The 17,874-nt window shown below is 39.2% G+C and overlaps 1 protein-coding gene across 1 annotated transcript in view; it reads left to right on the forward strand.

The window, feature by feature from the left end:
* The window catches only part of wdr11 (WD repeat domain 11), a 43,361-nt gene that overhangs the window by 14,845 nt on the left and 10,642 nt on the right, over positions 1-17,874 (forward strand). The window contains exons 11-20 of the mRNA XM_044028260.1: positions 3,943-4,027; positions 7,029-7,135; positions 9,919-9,994; positions 10,888-10,996; positions 11,734-11,855; positions 12,426-12,573; positions 14,552-14,658; positions 14,897-15,011; positions 16,242-16,413; positions 16,612-16,720. Coding sequence (XP_043884195.1) covers positions 3,943-4,027; positions 7,029-7,135; positions 9,919-9,994; positions 10,888-10,996; positions 11,734-11,855; positions 12,426-12,573; positions 14,552-14,658; positions 14,897-15,011; positions 16,242-16,413; positions 16,612-16,720 — 1,150 coding nt within the window. The remainder of the gene's footprint in view (positions 1-3,942; positions 4,028-7,028; positions 7,136-9,918; positions 9,995-10,887; positions 10,997-11,733; positions 11,856-12,425; positions 12,574-14,551; positions 14,659-14,896; positions 15,012-16,241; positions 16,414-16,611; positions 16,721-17,874) is intronic.

A 17,874-nucleotide genomic window follows, 5' to 3' on the forward strand; every position in this document is an offset into this window, starting at 1 on the left:
TGCCATTAGAGCTGTGGTTGTGAGGATGTTTAAGGGTGAAGAGATAATAAGTTAACCTAACTGTTTTGTTAATTATTATGTTAAGGACCAGTGTGATTTGTTCTGATAGTTTTGGGTCCGAAATCTAACCAAACCAAAAAATAATAAGATAATAATGAAAATGATAAAGTGACAATAAATAAAAGGGGATTTGAACCACAGTCTCTGGAGCAGGTAGGTAGTAGGAGCACATACTGCTGCATATGGTGTGGGGATCACTTGGCACTGCTGGTTCCCAGTGGCCTTCTGAATCTAAGTAGAACATGACATCCCCACTGTAGTCTTGCAGAGTCAAGTAGTTTAACAGTCTCTAGCAGCTTTATTGAAATATCCCTTTTGTTGAATGTTCTTTATGCCTTCCTGTGAATGTTTGGTTTGGAGAACTGTCTTAAGATAAAATGTGCCTTTTATGTTGAAAAGGGAAGAGTATGTCTTGGCATTTCAAAAGGCGAAGTGTGTTTAACTAAGCTGGCATCTCAAGGGTTGTATATTTCTTATCCAGTCAATGTCTTAATGTTGTTGGTTATGAGTAAGGCCTGCATCACAGCAAGACAGTGGAGTTACAATAACATGTAAGGTACAGTTTAAAACAGCCATATTTAGAACCTTAAAATGTTACACTTTGCATTGCAAAGTGCATAAATTGGATATGTTCCTTGGTTACAATGGCAAGTGACACCTCCACAGTAATGATGCCTGGGTTGGTACCGTGACAGGTGCAATTGATGACACCTCTCTATCATAACCTCTCCTGTATATCAAGGCCCAGATCATACACATTTTCAGTAAATCCAGATCAATCCATGTCCAATCCCTCACAGTTGCAGCTCAGTCACTTCCTTGGCCCCGGAAACACACTGCATTAGGTTTTTACCTAATCCTTAGGTTTTTACCTAATCCTTAGGTTTTTACCTAATGCAGGTTGAAAGTGTCTGCACCAGGAAGAAACTTAGTTAGAAAAGGGATCTATTGAGTCTCGGTGATGCAATGCCAGTCAGAGGAACAGCCATGGGAAACCAAGCTTTAACACCTTCTACTAGGTGCAAATAAAGCAAGACATGAGCTCAATGCTGAAAGTGTAAAAGCACTGGGGGTTGAAATTGCCATCCACCGTTTCATTACAATTAGAGCGAGAGGGCTGGGATTCTTGTCTCAGTTGTCTCCATTTCTGTTTTCCACACTTCCCTTTCCTTGGCTCAAGCAGAGAGGTTACAGAAACTGAGAAACCTTCCCATCTGCCTACTAACACTGCTATCTGGCCTCCTCTCTGAATATCTGCACGAGATAATCTGTACTCTGTATGAGACCTGACAGCACTATTACAGATCTGCACCCAGACCAAGACCCAGAGCTTTCTTATTCAGTGACCTGCACATATTCAGTGATTAACCAACATGCATTTCTAATATTCTGATGGTAATATGCGAAATTCTTTCATTCATGCTTGCTTGACAGCTATTCTTTGCTCCATTGATATGTGGGGAATAAGTTACAGCAAAACGTATATATCCAAAAATATACAGTGCATACGTGTGTGTGCGTGTGCATGTGAGTAAATTATGTCATTTGCCAAATGTGGGAAATAAAAACAGTGTGCTGATTTGATTTTCTAATAGCCAGCCGAAGCATGCACTGCAATAAACAAAACAACAAACACATGGACTGATTATAACAGCTTTGTGACAGCTCCAGTAGGCTGTCAGTGGAAATTTTAATTGTATTTTTAGACCACAAAATAATATATTCAAAGCTTCCCTTTTAAGATGCACTTTATGATTGCTAACTCACACTTACCTGTGTTGCTGGGTTCAACTGATTGTGTTATCAGCTGTGGTTGTCTGTATCAGCTTGGTTATTTTAACCAATCAGTTACTTGTCTAGGTTCCGATTTAAATGTAATTCAGTAAATGATGCAATTTAATGTTTCTTATACTTTGTAGTGATTTCTGACTGCAGTCTTAACATTAGGCTAACTTTAAGGATGAAAACATCAGTATCACTCTTAACACTAATTGTGAAGCCATCTTAATTCAGCATATAACGGGTTAAACCTGGGGCACAAGAAAAGGGAAAAAAAACAGACTAGTTATTTCTGACTAAATAAGTAGATATATCTGACTACTAAATATTACCGTTCTAGTCACATAAGCTTTCAGGCCATATGAAGCGGCGTCTTCTTGATCATCTTCACAACAAATGTTTAGGGAGAGGATTATGTGCTTTGTTATCTATCTTTCTGTTTGTCTAACTCCTGCGGAAATATTCAGACTGCATGCCATCCATTGGTTACACAGGGTGCAGGAGAACAAACACACACACAGACAGACATGCATACACATAAATAATCCATGCCCATGTGGCATTGCCTGTGGGCATTGGCTATCACCACCTCCAGATGTGGTGTCAGCATGTGGTTGTAATGCTTTAGCCAAGAGCAGACTGAGCAATGTGTTGCATAGAGTAATATTTCTGCACCTGCTCTTAATCATCACAGAAATAAAAAAGAATCCCCAAAAACGCTTGAAACCTTACGAACATTATGAAAATGAACATATGAGTTGCTTCCACAGCTGTGCAGTTTACTGCAACAATTATTATCACTGTCATTTTTGCATTTTTCAGCTTCCATTATAAAGTTGTAACTTCAGCTGTTGTATTTACACGTGCTTGCTTTTCCCATTAATGGAAAGAAATGATTGTGGCATTCTACAGAATCATAAATAATAAAATCCTTCCTAATCATTTAAGGGATTTATTCAGGGAGATTTCTGTGCTTAAGTGCTGGAAGATAGTAAGCAAGTACTTTTTTTTTAGCATTTTCTTAAAAAGTGGACCTCCTGAGCTCCTTAGTAAGGATTTGATATGACTGAATTTAAACCAGGCCAATGGATAAAACCATCCCCAGCATATTTTTAGTTTTTATAGTTACAGTATAGTTATCTAAATTATAGATATACAAATCAAAATTTAGGTTTTGCTCACATTTTCTCTGCTACAGTATGAACAAATCTGTATAAACATCACTGCAAAACAGGATGAGATTCTGATCTATGTCATATGTCGCCTGCATCATGTCTTCTTCTTTTTTTGCTGTTTCCTCAGCATTATATGAAATGTTGTTATATTCTGTGGCTGTGAATTGTCGTATGATGTGCTGTCTCTCCGCCTACTGTGTTTCTCTACAGTGCAGGATCTAAATGTGTGGTGCAAGTGCATTTTTTTTGCTAGTTATACTGTATGTCACGTAATCTCTGCAATAAGTGAGGCACACGGTAGTATTTAGTGTTTGAATTAGTCGTAGTTGTGTTTTGGGTATAACATCAATTAAGCCAATCAGAATTCCGCTTGTCATTCTCTTTAAAAGCTTGTTGCACCTGTCTCTGGCACGTGCAAGAGTGAATCATTCTCTGCTGTGGAGAATGCTTGTGTGCCTTCCGTGTGGCTGAGGCTGGTTGGACAGCAAGCTATTGGGACAAATTCAGCAGAATAAGAAGTGTTTAAAACAGAAAACTCAAGGAACTTTAAAGAAATGTGCTAAAGTCAGGTTTGAAGTTAAGAACAAGGGCCAGAAGTTAATGATACAGGTGATGATACAGGAGTGCACAGAGCATCCCTGTTTGTTTAGTGCATGCATTGCATTGTAAACCCGCTTTTGTTGGCACATCTAACGCACCGTTTAATTAAGCATGAAAACACGGCACCATTGACTGTAGACCGTGTTTTTGTTGGTCAGTGGCTTACTGCTGCCTCAAGATAGCAATCCTCCAACAGTGTCCTGTGCAATGCTTTGTGCCAGGTGTAAGATAAAGCCAGTTTTTTTTTTTTTCTGATGCTGCTGGAGGTGAGATGCTGCAAGGATAATTGAACATTTATGGCTTGTGACCTCTCGTCTCTCTCTTTCAGGCACCAGTAATGGGTCTGTACTGGTCTATAACCTGACCAGTGGTCTCCTCCACAAGGAACTCAGCGTTCACTCTTGTGAAGTCAGGTAAGGCCTGGGTTCAACAATGCAGGACATTTCCATTCTTCCCACTTCACTTCTTACCAGGTGAAATATTTATCACATGACATGTTAGATTAAACAGGTCAGTCAGCTCAAGGCAAATTAGTGTTGGTGGAGGCAAGTGGCACTTACATAATTAGAGTTGCATTCACATCAGCCCTTGTGTGTTTAAGTGCAATAATTCCCTGGCTTGATTTATAGGGGTTGTATCTGAATATTTTAGTGCTTCAGCTGAGTAAGCTGCCTTGACTTGAATAATTATAGAAGAATCACAAGAGCTAATGAAAACAAAAATCTAGACTAATATCAAGATTGTTGTTAAATATTTATATATAGTGATATATGTTGGCAAGGGTCACAGAAAAATCTCAGCACCATTTTCAAATTGATCAATTTCAGAGGGTGGTTTTAAAAGACATGTAGGAGCCAAAGAAAATACTGCATAGTTGCCTTGATGTGTTTACCCCAACAAGAAGAGTTTAGCGAGTTTAGATGCAGTAGAAAATGTGACCTTCTTTGCCTACAGTGCAGAACATTGTGTGTGTGTGTGTGTGTGTGTGTGTGTGTGTGTGTGTGTGTGTGTGTGTGTGTGTGTGTGTGTGTGTGTGTGTGTGTGTGTGTGTGTGTGTTTTATGTACTTGGATTAGAGAGAGGAAGACAGTGTCCTAGATAAGTGATATTCAACCTAATGTGTGATATCTCCCCAAATATGCTGATGTAAAACTGACGATGCAGTAAGTGGTGTAATATTTTCCCAGTTTGCAGTCGCAAACATACTGTTATTGCCAGATTTGCCAATTCACAAATAACTGAGAAGAAATCAACTGCAAACACAAGCATAGTTTATAATGTAGCATGCTTTCTCACAGTAAACATGTCAGACATGTGACTAATGTGACATTACATCAGTGTCGTGCTCTGGTGTTGAGCATGCTACTTCACTGTAACAGCGCAGCAGAACAGCATCAATGCTATTAGTTACACTTGTGTACTTGTACTTGTTTCCTGCCATGACAAATCAAAATGTCTTCAGGGATGAAAGTCTATTTATTTCTCTGTGAAATGCGTGCTATATATACATTTCATTTCTATTTTCACTTGAAATAAATTACTTACTTGGTTTGTTTGTAGAAATTAAGCCAAATGTCTTGTAATATTCTAATAACCTCTGATTACTCCACTATTCTCCCAAGCCTAATTGGCTAATTAATGAACCTGTCAGTCACAGATCAAATAGACCATTCAGTGAAGAGCAATATACTATATTAGGAAGGGTTTTCCTTCTGTTTGAGCCAACACAAAGAGTATTATTGAACAGTTTTTGATGGCATTTCTAGGAATCAATGAGAGGACTGCCACTACAATTAAGAGCCGTTTAGTTTGGAAAGTCTATCTGATACAAATTGAAGCAAAAAAATAATTATGGGATTTGTGCTCAGTACTGCATATTAATGGATCATGAATAGATCAATGCCATGACCTATGAAAACTCCCCAGTGTTTCTCCTGCTGCCCTTGATGTCAGCTGGCAACATCGACAGTGACTGTGATTTTTATTAACCACGATCACAACAGAAAGTGTCAGAACGAGGGATAACTCAGAAATTCAGATGGGACGAGACAATATATCTTGTCTAATTCAATTAGTCTACATGTGTGCTCCTTCATTTTTAAGTTGTAAGTATTTTTTGTAATTTTTTTGTTATCGTTGTTTAAAGTTTAATTAAGCTTACACGATTAATGTCAAGAATGTGTACTTTCCTAATGAAACAGGTTCAAAAAAATTAATTGCATTGGTGTGCTCACGGTTCGTTTCAGGGCTGTTTTGTTAGTAGATTCCTTCGTCTCATTTGGCCTCTGCTCAATGTACTGGTAAATTATGGTGGTAAAGGTGGATCACACTGAAGGGGCATGAAGTTAGAATGCAGTCTCCCACAATGCAACAACAAAACAGCAGCAAACAACAGGCTGTGCTTCATTAGTTAGTATTCTCTAATGAGCAGCAAAAGTATTTCACCATGATTAATTAGGCACGAGATTGAATCAATTAATGTTGTTCAGAGATTGATTGGAAGCAAACATCATCTGTTCGAGCAGAGTTATGCTTTTTTAATGAGTGAAGTTGGTATACACAAATGTGAAGCTGCAACAAACTTAAATGAGCTGTGCAACATGAGATACTTGAAGTCTCACTGCATACAGTTTTCTGTATGTGTGGATTAAAGTGAGTGATTAAGTCTGGTTTCTGAGGTCACTGTAGATTTGCTTTGCGGTCATGATGCGGAACGGCTGCATCTTCCTCAGCTTGTCATCTTTCACTCGATGCTGCAGAGCGGTGGAACCTTGTGCTCACACTTGTTAACGCGTGCAAGTATTTACACATGGTGTAATTGCTTGGTGTCGCAAGCTGCTTTTGTTTACTTGACCCTTCATGTTTAAGTATATGCAATCGTCAAAAGTGGAGCACTAGGACAACATTTTACAATAGATGAATAACACAATCATATAATACATGAACCCACCAGACATTCATATCGTTACCATTAGTGCTGTAATATCAAAAATATCTCTGTAGAGTGCTGTTATTTCCAGTGTCGTGTGAAATAGTTCAAAGCTGTGTGTTGGGTAGAGCAGAGGTGCTTATGGAAATTAGCCCAGCAGACCTTGCCCAAGCACAGCGATGCCAAAAAAGAACTGGCTTTCAGCATCTCATTTACTTTTAGCGGTGAAATTGACTAATTAATCATGTGGCTATTTACCCTCTCATTACAGAGAGTTAGTGGGTGGGGTCTCCCTGAGCTGTACCCACTTTAAAAAAATATTAATATCTCATTCTCATATTTGCTGACATGATTTTCTATGTATTAGTATACCATTATATAGAAGTAGTCTCAGATGTACTTTGCTAGGATGTAGATTATTTATTGAAGTAATACATATCTCTCTCTTGCTCTCTCTCTCGCTTTGTGCGCTCTCTCATTCCTTAGGGGGATTGAATGGGTGAGTCTCACCAGTTTCCTGTCCTTTGCGACTTCTGCCCCCAATAACATGGGCCTGGTACGAAATGAACTGCAGCATGTCGACCTGCCCACTGGTGAGATGCTCTCTCACACACACACACGCACGCACATATGGCCTGTAATCGCTTGGAGGGGATAACTTCAGCTACAAAGGAATAAAATAAACAATAATGCACACAGAACAGTGCATCTGCTTTTAATCTACCACTTCCTCCTTTTAACTGTCTTCCTGTGTCTATGTGGTTCACTGAAGTACTGGTGGCATTGTTGTTCCACCTTCTTGCCAGCGCTGGGGTAGCCATAGAGCTGAATGGATGTCTGTGTATAAGGGTGACCAGACATGTGTGACGGACATCGGTGCTGTTGTGAAAGTTTCTCTAAATCACACACTGGCATAGCAATATGTCATCTTATTTGGTTCACTGTAAATAAGCAAAGGCGGCATAATAAGAGGGTCTTCTTAACAACAGTATAGTTAGATTGCTGGTTAAGAAAAGGGCTTAACATACTCTTTTTGTTTTCCCCAAGGGCATACTTACACACAACTCCAAATTAGGTCCAAGCTAAATAGTGTTTGGGTACCACCAAGGGACAGCAAGCTCTGCAAATGAGATTCTATGCTGAGTTCCTGCAGAGTGACTTACAGTATACCTTGCCAGAGCCTCTTGATGGGTCTATAGAATAACTGCACCAACATGAAAGTGTCTCTGCCTCCTCCAGGGATTAGAAATATACAGTGTTACATGTTATACTATATACATGCTATACAGGGGACTAGAGTTGGAGAGTAACTTTATTGTAATCAGGCAGAGTTGGTTAAAGGATTTTCTTGAAAACATGTTTTTGCATACAAATAATTAATGAGCACTTTCTCAAAGCTATGTAGTATGAACATTTTCTACCGGCACAGTAAAAACCATGGTCATTGTAATAACTGGTCACAAAGCCTTTATACCCAGTTCTTTCAAGACAGTTGTGAGGAGAAGTCACTTCTTCAAAGAGTCTCTGTAGCAGTCATCAAAATTAACAGCCCACGGTAATAGCCTTGGTTACAGACACACATTCCTTCAAACACACATCTACCTAATTGTTTTTCGTTTTAGGTTGAAGTAATTGAGATCCTCTCAGGCAGTGATTCTCAACCTGGGGTTAATAATAATTTCTGGGGTTGCAAAGAAAACAATGAAACCAAGTATTAAATTAGACAGGGAAATGGCACTTACTAAGTTACCTAAACTTACCTAAAAACAAAGTTTGTTTGTGAGTTTCCGTACAGAAATAAAACTGTTGACACGTGCTTTTGTTCATCATCATGTTTAAAGCTACATTGTGTAATTGCTGATGATTTTTGCTTATGTTGCTGTTAATATTATAATGCCTCCATATAATATAAAACTAACATTATATATAGGCAGTGTCCCTCATCTGAACAACAGGCTCTGGCAAACAATGCTATTATATGAGGAAATGGTTGTGCATGCATCAGTAGTGCAGGGGCTAACAGGGGCAAGAAACTTTTATCCCATCTAACAGCTGAACAACTGGTTTTTTTTGTGCAATTGTACTCAGTTCTGAAACTTCTGTGTTTCAACTATACTTCAACTTGTTTGCAGCTGTCTGTTTTCATTGGCCATTGTTTCTGTTCCCCCTCTCTGTCTTCAAATTAAACAAATCAGTTCCAGTGTGCGGCGCAGGAATGTTGAGATCTACTGAGAGAGAGAGAGAGAGAGAGTGTTGTGTGAAGCTGAAAGGCTTAATCAACATTGTGTGAACTCATTTTACAATGGTGTGAATCTCATGGACTTTTGTTTATATTTTAAAGTTACACACGGTAGTATTTCACATAAACTGACACTATCTTCAGCATGTATTATGCAAACCAAGGGGATCTTAAAACGAAGTGTGTTGTTCTGGTGGGTCAGGTGTCTCTCTCTAACACCCCCAGTCCTCCCATCTCTCCACTGTGTGTCCCTTGACTTCCCTTTTGCCTGTGGATCTACTGCAGAATAAGATTAAAATTAAATTAGGACAGAAAGTTCTATTATAGTCTTGACAAGCAAACAAGCTGAAACCCCGACATGTTCTGTCTGTTTATCAATCTTCTCTCCTTTGTTTCAGCACTAGGAACAGTATCAAATCTCAACATGTCCTATTAATAGGTGGCTATTTATACCACATGGAGAAATAAAAACAAGATTGAATTCTGATTGAACAAGCTACATGTTGAGGCTTTTCATAGATGAAATCAGCTTGACACATGTACAGAGCCTTAGTTGATCGAGAGTCTGAAGAGTTACATGCCATAATTAGCACTTTGTAATCAGGGCATACAACCCCATCCACTGTGTATGACTGTGAAAACACAGGAGGGTTGTAAAGAATTAGCCTCTTATAAGCCACAGGTCTCCAAAGTTTTTCACGCACCATATGCTACCTTATGCCCCACTGGTACACACACCAACTGTCTTCTCAACTCAACTGTTGGAGGTCACCCCCCTTTCCCAAATCATGACAGACTGCTCTTTTACTTGGACATTTAAAACAGACCACCTTTCCTAACTAAATGTGCAACACAAAATCAGATCAGCATTTTCCAAGGCAAACATGGTACAATACACCTGAAGGGCATTCTTGTTTTGTTAAAAGGGGCACCTTGACACTCTGCATATATTGTGCTTCAGTGGGTGAAAAGCTTTCTCCCTCTGGAGAAAAAAGGTGAAATCATGATGCACCATGAACTTAAAGGAGATGAGAAGAATCAGTCTTTTCACAGGTGTAAAGAAAGATAGTGTCATCTGCTTTCCATCACCACCTCCTCTGTCACCTTTTCTCTCTCCGTGTCTGTTGTGTTTTCTAGGCAGATGCTTTGCATTCAGAGGCGAGAGAGGAAACGACGAGCCACCCATTGAGATGATTAAAGTGTCCCATCTCAAGTGAGTTGTGCCCCCACCTCCACAAAAAAAACAAAAACAAATACGAACATCACAGCCTGTCTGAAGCTCTCTGCTCTTACCTTAGAAATGCGCTTATGAAATGCACCTCTGAATGCACATTCTGTATGAAGTATTTGCACCCACATAGAGCATTTCTTACCTGCCTCAAGCCACCACACTGCTTACCTTCATTTGTCTGTATACATTTAATTCGATACCTTTTAAAGTTTAAAGATTCCCTGTTTTTTCCCCTTTTGTTCTGGAAATATGGTTATACCCTGATCTGAAATTTTATTGGTAGTCTGCTAAAAGACCGAAAGCACATGTCCACTATTACAGTTAGGTTGTTTATTCATGATTATCCCTAAAAACCTTTATATATTCATCCTTGGTATGCAGTGTTCCTGCTCATTAATTTTCTATTAATACTGTGTATCCTAACCAGTTTGTGATATTAATGAGAATAAAATAGCATTTTTTTTTCTGCTAATATTTGCTTGCTATTGATATGATAATATGTTTTGTTTTATGTTGAAGGGCAACATATTCTAACAACAATCAATCCGTCTCTCTCGCTCCTCTCTCACTCTCTCTCTCTTTCTCTCTCTCTCTCGACCATATCTTAGTTTTGCTCGTGGGCATTTTTTTTAACTTCGAGTCGCAAGACTGAATAAATGATTCAGATGTGCAAGAAAATGCTCGTTTTTACTTCAGTACAAATGAGATAATCAAAAACAAATAAATGATTGTTGCAAATATTAATTCTTGGTGCATTTAGGTTCTTGTGAAAAGGCGCAAATAATGAATCAGTGTACCAAACATATTGTACTATATAAACACAAGGTTGGCAGTTAATGTTGACAGACATGTACGTTTGTGGTGTCCATCCTCAGACAGTATTTGGTGGTGGTCTTCAGAGACAAACCCCTGGAGCTATGGGACATCAGGACAGGGACACTTCTCCGGGAAATGGCGAAGAACTTCCCCACTGTTACTGCACTGGTAATGATAAATTTACCTACCAATAACCTTCACTTGTCCTTAAACCAAAGGTGCCGTGCACTGTATTAAATGAATATATATAACAGAAATTGCATTTTCCAGCCGGTGTTTTTGTGTGAATCCACAGCTGGATATCTACATATCTCCATTTTACATTATTACTTCAACAAAACACAATGTTGGTGTTGCTGACTTCTTCCCATTGGTTATAGTCCCTTATACTTGTTGACTCCCTCCCCTATCTTGTGTTTGTGTGGACCATTTGAAAGATTAGTCTGATGTTTTTTTCCTAAGCTCAGCAAAGAACAGTGGCTTCATTAGGCCAGAGGAATACTCATAAAAAGAGAGTTATGCTAGGCAAACCTACCATTGGGCTGTAAAACCCTGCACAGTATGAATAAAAATGCCAGGAACCTTAATAATACATGCCATCTCCTCCAGCCCCATGTTGCTGTTCATTTCCATATTGATTACAACCTTGAGTTAACTAGACCACAGCCACAGTGCTCCAGCAGTTAAGAAGGCTTAGGGAAAACCGCTGTTTTGCATGCTAAAGTTTAACTTATGTACGCATCTACTGTAAATGCTGTACATTTGTGTGATTTTTGTATCTCTCTGTATAGGTGTGTTGTTATGTCAACAACTGAAAATGTGTCTGATACTTCATGGGTGTTTATCACCGTAAACGCCCACACATCATACAACCGTAACCTTGCGTGTTTTTCTGCGTAAAACAGGAGTGGTCTCCGTCGCACAACCTGAAGAGCCTAAAGAAAAAGCAAATGGCAGCAAGGGAGGCCATGGCTCGGCAGACTGTGTCAGATGCTGAGCAGTGCAGTGTTGAATCCTCAGTCATCAGGTCAGCATCATAACCTATAAGAATTTAGTTCTTGGTTTTGTTTTTGCAAGACATTTTGCATTTGTTATACTTTGAAGTGAAGACATCAATAAAATCATCAGCAGTTTTACACCCATGTAATATAAACTCAAGTGTTCTTTACCCTCCATATAAATTAATATATATTAAGGGAACAATGTGGCTGTAAACATTTTCATAATGTTGGACAGTGTCTCAGTTTGCATTTGTACTGTTGTACACAAGTTGCTGTTTCTGTTATGTATCTATTATTGTAAGCTTTTTTGGACATGTATCCATCGTCTTTCCATCTTTTTTCAAATGATACCTTTCTGTTATCTATTCTGTTATATATTTTTCACAAACTGATTTGTAACACAGAGTTACAATCAGACAGCTAACACTATATGTGGATATATTGTTTTGATGAAGTCATAATTTACATTTTCCAAATTAATTTAAACAATCTTTGGTGTATAGCAGAAGACAAAGATATCTAGCCAAAACCACTTTGAAAAGGGTGTAAAAAAAAAAAGAAGACAAACGTCTATTTGTTCGGTTTCTTTGCTACAGTCTCCTACAGGATGCCGAGAGCAAGTCAGAGACCAGCCAAGCCATCTCAGCCAGGGAGCATTTTGTATTCACTGACACAGACGGACAAGTCTACCACATCACTGTAGAGGGCAACACAGTCAAGGATGGTGCTCGAATTCCCCCTGATGTGAGTCTCGAGACTTCGTATCTTTTTTTATGTCTCTCTAACTGATCCTTGCGTAGAGCTATTCCTTCCCGCTTCTCTCTCCTTTCAGTTTAATGTTGGGTAGTTTCTCTCCGCACATGAGCTCTAAACCTTGTCTTCTTTTTCCTGTTCACCTTCTGCATATCAATACTTTGACCTTTTATCCTCTTGTCTCTCTGTACATGTTATCAGTCAAATCTATTAATCAATACTTTGTCTCAGAATCGTGATGTACACTATCACCTTTACACACCATCATCAATCTTTTTCCCGTTTTTCGTCATTTACTTTGCTTTCTTTTTGTTCATACCCATTTTGTGCTTGCATCTTTCCACCTGTCGTCTTTTTATAGTATTTACTAGACTTTTTTACTCTCAAAGAGGATGCAGGATAAGATCCTGTGCTGTTTGTTAGATCAAGCATCTGCATTCAAAGTTCTACTTCTGAAACACTGCTTCCTGTTTGCTAGCCACTCTTTCTCCTCTATATAATAAACATCTTTGTGTGTGTGGTTATGGCTTCCTAACAAATTGTGGTAAAATTCTCTGCAGTAGCAAAGTGCATTGAATCAAGGTGAAGTTTCATCTAAATCCTGCTGCTTTATGTTTTTTTTATGAGAGTGGGAGTGCTTCTTTGGCCATCAGTTTGTCCCAGATAGTGTTTTTCATGTGTTTTCTGTACAAGTTAAGAGCATGACTCGGGCTCAGCGAAAGAGAAACAGGTACTACATCTCAAATGTACTTTTACGACCCGGCTCGTTTTGGAGAGCAGTAACATGTGATTGGAATTAGAAATAAGGTGGAATACGACAACTGGAGCGGTTTAGGGGAAAGTCAGGAGTTTAATTAAACAAGGAGTGTGCACTTGCACGAGGAAATATAACAAAAGGAGGCTGTACAGGTGCTGACAAATGACTAATACACAAAGTAAAGTCGAATAAATGAACGCTATTTAGCTCTTGGCTAAAAAAAAAAAAAACACTAAAGAACAAAAGCACATCAGCACCCATAAGCATACAAAAACAAGAGAGTGACCGGTCAAACCCTGCTTGAATTTGCTTTAGAAGCAGATTCAAGCTGGATGCTTGCATTCAATTGTTTGTGTTACAGTTGATTACATTTGATTGAGGTGTGTTTTGTGGTTAGTCCATTGTCCTTAGAATAACATGGAATCAAAGCTGTTATCTGGCCGTTTAGAGGTGTTGCAGCCATTATGAATTATTGCACCTGAATGTATTTGTATGGGTGTTCACTGGAGCAGGAAAAGGTGATAGGGGCCAGTGGTGAGCACACAAGTTTTTGACCGTGAAGCCATGAGAGGCAGATGTTTCATTTAAAAGCTACAGTGGAGTGCATACATCTAAACATGTTTACCGACCCTATCAGTGGCTTTGAATAACATTAGTCACCACAAGATTTTGTCTCATTGTGACTTGTTATTATGTTGAGATGAGTTATCTGTTCACTATTTCTGCCAAATTGATTTTGCTCCATAAAGAAATAAGAAAAGATAAATAAATACAAATAAAGCCACTTTCAATTTCTTAAGTAAATTTTTGAGCGGTGGGTAGAAATGTAAAGCAGTGCGTGGTTTCCTACCTTCAGTTATTCACACCACAAAGACACACATTGGAGGCTTACCTTGGGATTTCAAAGCTTTATCTTTGTGACAGCTGCAGATTCATTGCTCAAAGACTTGCATATCCTAAAGCTTCAAATATTCTTTTAGGAAGATGGATGATCTTCATACTTTTGCCTAAAAAGTGCACAGCGAAGGGGGATCTGAAACATAATATGTTCATTTTAGTGCTCCATCTGCTGGTTTGTGCAGCCCTGCTCAGATGTCATGTTTGTTTCATATGATAATCACACTTGACCTGATTTCGAGATGAATGTCTCTCTCTTTCCTCCTTTTGTCCTTTAACAGCTTAAATCAGTAAAGATGATTTCTCTTGTTGTAGGGAAGTATGGGCAGTATTGCCTGCATCGCCTGGAAAGGTGACACCCTGGTGCTCGGAGATGTGGATGGCAATCTCAACTTCTGGGACCTCAAGGCTCGTTTGTCCAGGTGAGAATTGAATATTAGGATTTTGCTTTTAATTTCTGGCAGAGTGCAATAATCTATGTGCAATGAATATTAAACCTCAGCAGAATGTCTGTGGGTTGATGCTTGGTCTATGGGTGTGAATGTTTAACCTCAGTACAAGGATCGAAACAAATAACTGGACGGTAGAATACAATTTGTCGGAAAACTGCAAACCAAGTAAAACAATTGATGAACACCGTGACGGTTTGGATGTTTTCAGGGGAATACCGACACATCGTGGCTGGGTGAAGAAGATTCGCTTTGCACCAGGGAAGGGTAACCAAAAGCTGCTGGTGATGTACACAGATGGAGCAGAGGTCTGGGACACCAAAGAGGTGAGGATCCGTGCATCATCTCTTGCAAGTTGATGTTGGTTTTTATCAAAAGGCAGCAGCATAACAAGATGTGTAAAAAAACAAAGGAGTCTAAATGCCTTTTGAATGCACTGTTAATTTTCAGCATACTTCATCCCACCACGCTGCATAACTCAAAGAAAGGCACAGAGGCCGCAGTGTTATATATTTACTGTGAGAGAAATGATGTGTTTCTCTAGTTCTCTTAATTAATCAAGCACTACAATATTTCTCACTAATATTCTCTCAAAGCATTTCCAATAGTAATAATTGTCTTGGTGTGTTGAACAGTTACGTTGCTCTGTGAGTGCACATGCACAGATGCTGCACGAATGCTTTTTGATGACATAAGTAATCCACAGCAGGACGGATGATTGTGATTTCTGTAAGCTCTGTGTTGCCTCGCTCTCTCCTTAACTTTGTTTACTGATGTTACCCAGAAGGTCCTGTCTCTGCACATGTTTCATTACACTTCATCTGAGAAGCCTTCTGGCTAGTTTGCACTTCAGCTCGTAATTTCATCTCATGTCAAAAGCTAGAGTGTTTTTATTCCCCACTGAAATATTTATTAGCTTACCCAGCAACAATGAATGTTAAAAACTGAAGAACAGATGAATGTGGACGTCCTCTGGTGTATTAAGCAACATGCAAGGGTGGAGGGAGATGGTCTCAGTGGAGCACTATTGTCTGGATGGAGGGATGTACTTTCTTGGGAGAAGCTGAGATAAGGCAGTTTTCACCAGTACCCAGTTGTTAAACCCAGACAACAGATGGATGAAACTGCAGAGGGAAAGGAGCAACAACAACAGCAGCAGCAGAGCAGGAGAGGGGGAAGGAGAGGAAATGCAGGAGAGATTTACGAAATGCTTCAGTGCCCTGCTGACAGCTGGGTTGTGTTGACTTGACTTCCATACAGCTGCATTAAGTGCCAGAGAGGGGGTTTTGGGAACACCTTGTAAAAAGGTTGAAGGTTGGAAAAAATGGTTTGTCCAATGAGTCTTCCATTGTGTATCATTTTAAACATAACATAAATTAGTTTACAGTACCACACGTTTTTTTGTTCATCCAGCAGGTTTGTACTGAATCCAAAAATCTTCCAATTTTCCTTCTTTTATTTGAATAACCTTTTTATTCAGACTCCTTGCAGATGCTGTTGAAGCAGCTATTAGGTGACAGCTTGTGTTGAGCCACCTTGGCCCTTCTGTCTTACAGGTCCAAATGGTCAGCAGCACACGAGTTGGTCGCAACGTGAACTACCGTATCCTTGACATTGACTGGTGCACATCAGACAAAGTCGTTCTGGCCTCTGACGATGGCTGTATTCGTGTGCTGGAGATGGCCATGAAGTCTGCCAGCTACCGTATGGATGAACAAGACCTTACTGGTGAGCCAGGGTGAAGTGGAAACTTTAAAATAAAATACAAAATATAGGAAAGAGAAATTGTGATTGGAGTTAGTAAATTCCCCTGTCATAGTATGCTTTTTAAATTACATAATACATAATTTAACACCAACTGTGTTGTTATTTACGGCTTTTTACAACTAACTGTTCTATCTGTCTGTTCATGGGGAACATGTCCAGATCCAGTGTGGTGTCCCTACCTGCTAGTGCCCAGAGCTGCTCTAACCCTCAAGGCATTCCTGCTTCTGCAGCCCTGGTCAGGAACCTTCACCATGGACATAACTCAAGTGTAAGGCCCAACTTTTGAATACATTGCCATAAATGAGTCCAGCCTACTTAATTGTGTGACAGTGGGCGGTGTTCTTTTATTAGTGTATGTTCTACAAGCTTTGCCGTTAGGTATTTACACAACAACACAACTCTTTGCTCTATGACTGTCAGATTGAGTAGCTACAGGATAATCGATGCAAAAGCGAAGGCAAGCATTGTGTATCTAGCGCTTGTGGTGAAAAAACAATATCAACCAAAGAGTATTAAAAAGCGAGGCGATAACATCCTGGCACATCCTGGTGATATGTCAGATGTCAAGATATATGTTGTCATAGAAACCCATGTTTTTTTGATAGTGCACTCTCTTCTGTTGGAGAAAAGCTGAATGTGTACACCCTCAGGAAGCTCAGTGAAGGACTAAACATCAGGATGTAAATAGACTTTTTAGTGCTTGAGTTGCCCTGTGCCAGTTTGCAAGATGAGTATCGGCTTACCAGTGCCTTCTTTTATTTTCTTGGCCCAGTAAATTCTAATCAAGCCCAATCCTTAGTTGTGTACACTGGCTGTAAAATAAAAACATAGATATTGGTGCATATCCCTACAGCCAAATCTAGTGTGCTGAGAAACACATTAATAGAGACCTGTAGTTTCAATTATTCATGTCCACACAGTTTGCATTAGTAAACAAGCAGAACTGCTATGGTTTTAAGTGCATTTAAACTGGCAAAATGTGCATTGATCAGCCTGGAGATTAAGACATACTATGGACACTTTTAGTACAGTATCATTTTAGATTAGAGGCTATTTTTGTAACAAAGTTTAGCTGTGAGTACACTAATTGTATAAATATCTAATGCACTAATGATAATGCAGTAATACAATTATAATATTCTGTATGAAATAGAGACTTATTGCAAATAAATCCATTTCTACTAGATACAGAACTTGCCTTGGTGTATTTTCTGATGTCATTACATTTTTCCATAGTATTGTTAGAGCATGCCTCTGCACACAGGTCATTTGTTGTAGTTCACTGTTTGTTTCTAGTTCCGGCCATACAGTAGATGTGACAGTGCTCGGTGCACAGATGCACAGTAAAAATGATTTACAGAGCAACTTTATTTCCATGATAGGGATTTGGGATTTAAATGACTCCATAAAGAACAGCATTTG

The sequence above is a fragment of the Solea senegalensis genome, linkage group LG1 (genome assembly GCF_019176455.1).
Source record: "Solea senegalensis isolate Sse05_10M linkage group LG1, IFAPA_SoseM_1, whole genome shotgun sequence".
Classification (NCBI taxonomy): Eukaryota; Metazoa; Chordata; class Actinopteri; order Pleuronectiformes; family Soleidae; genus Solea; species Solea senegalensis.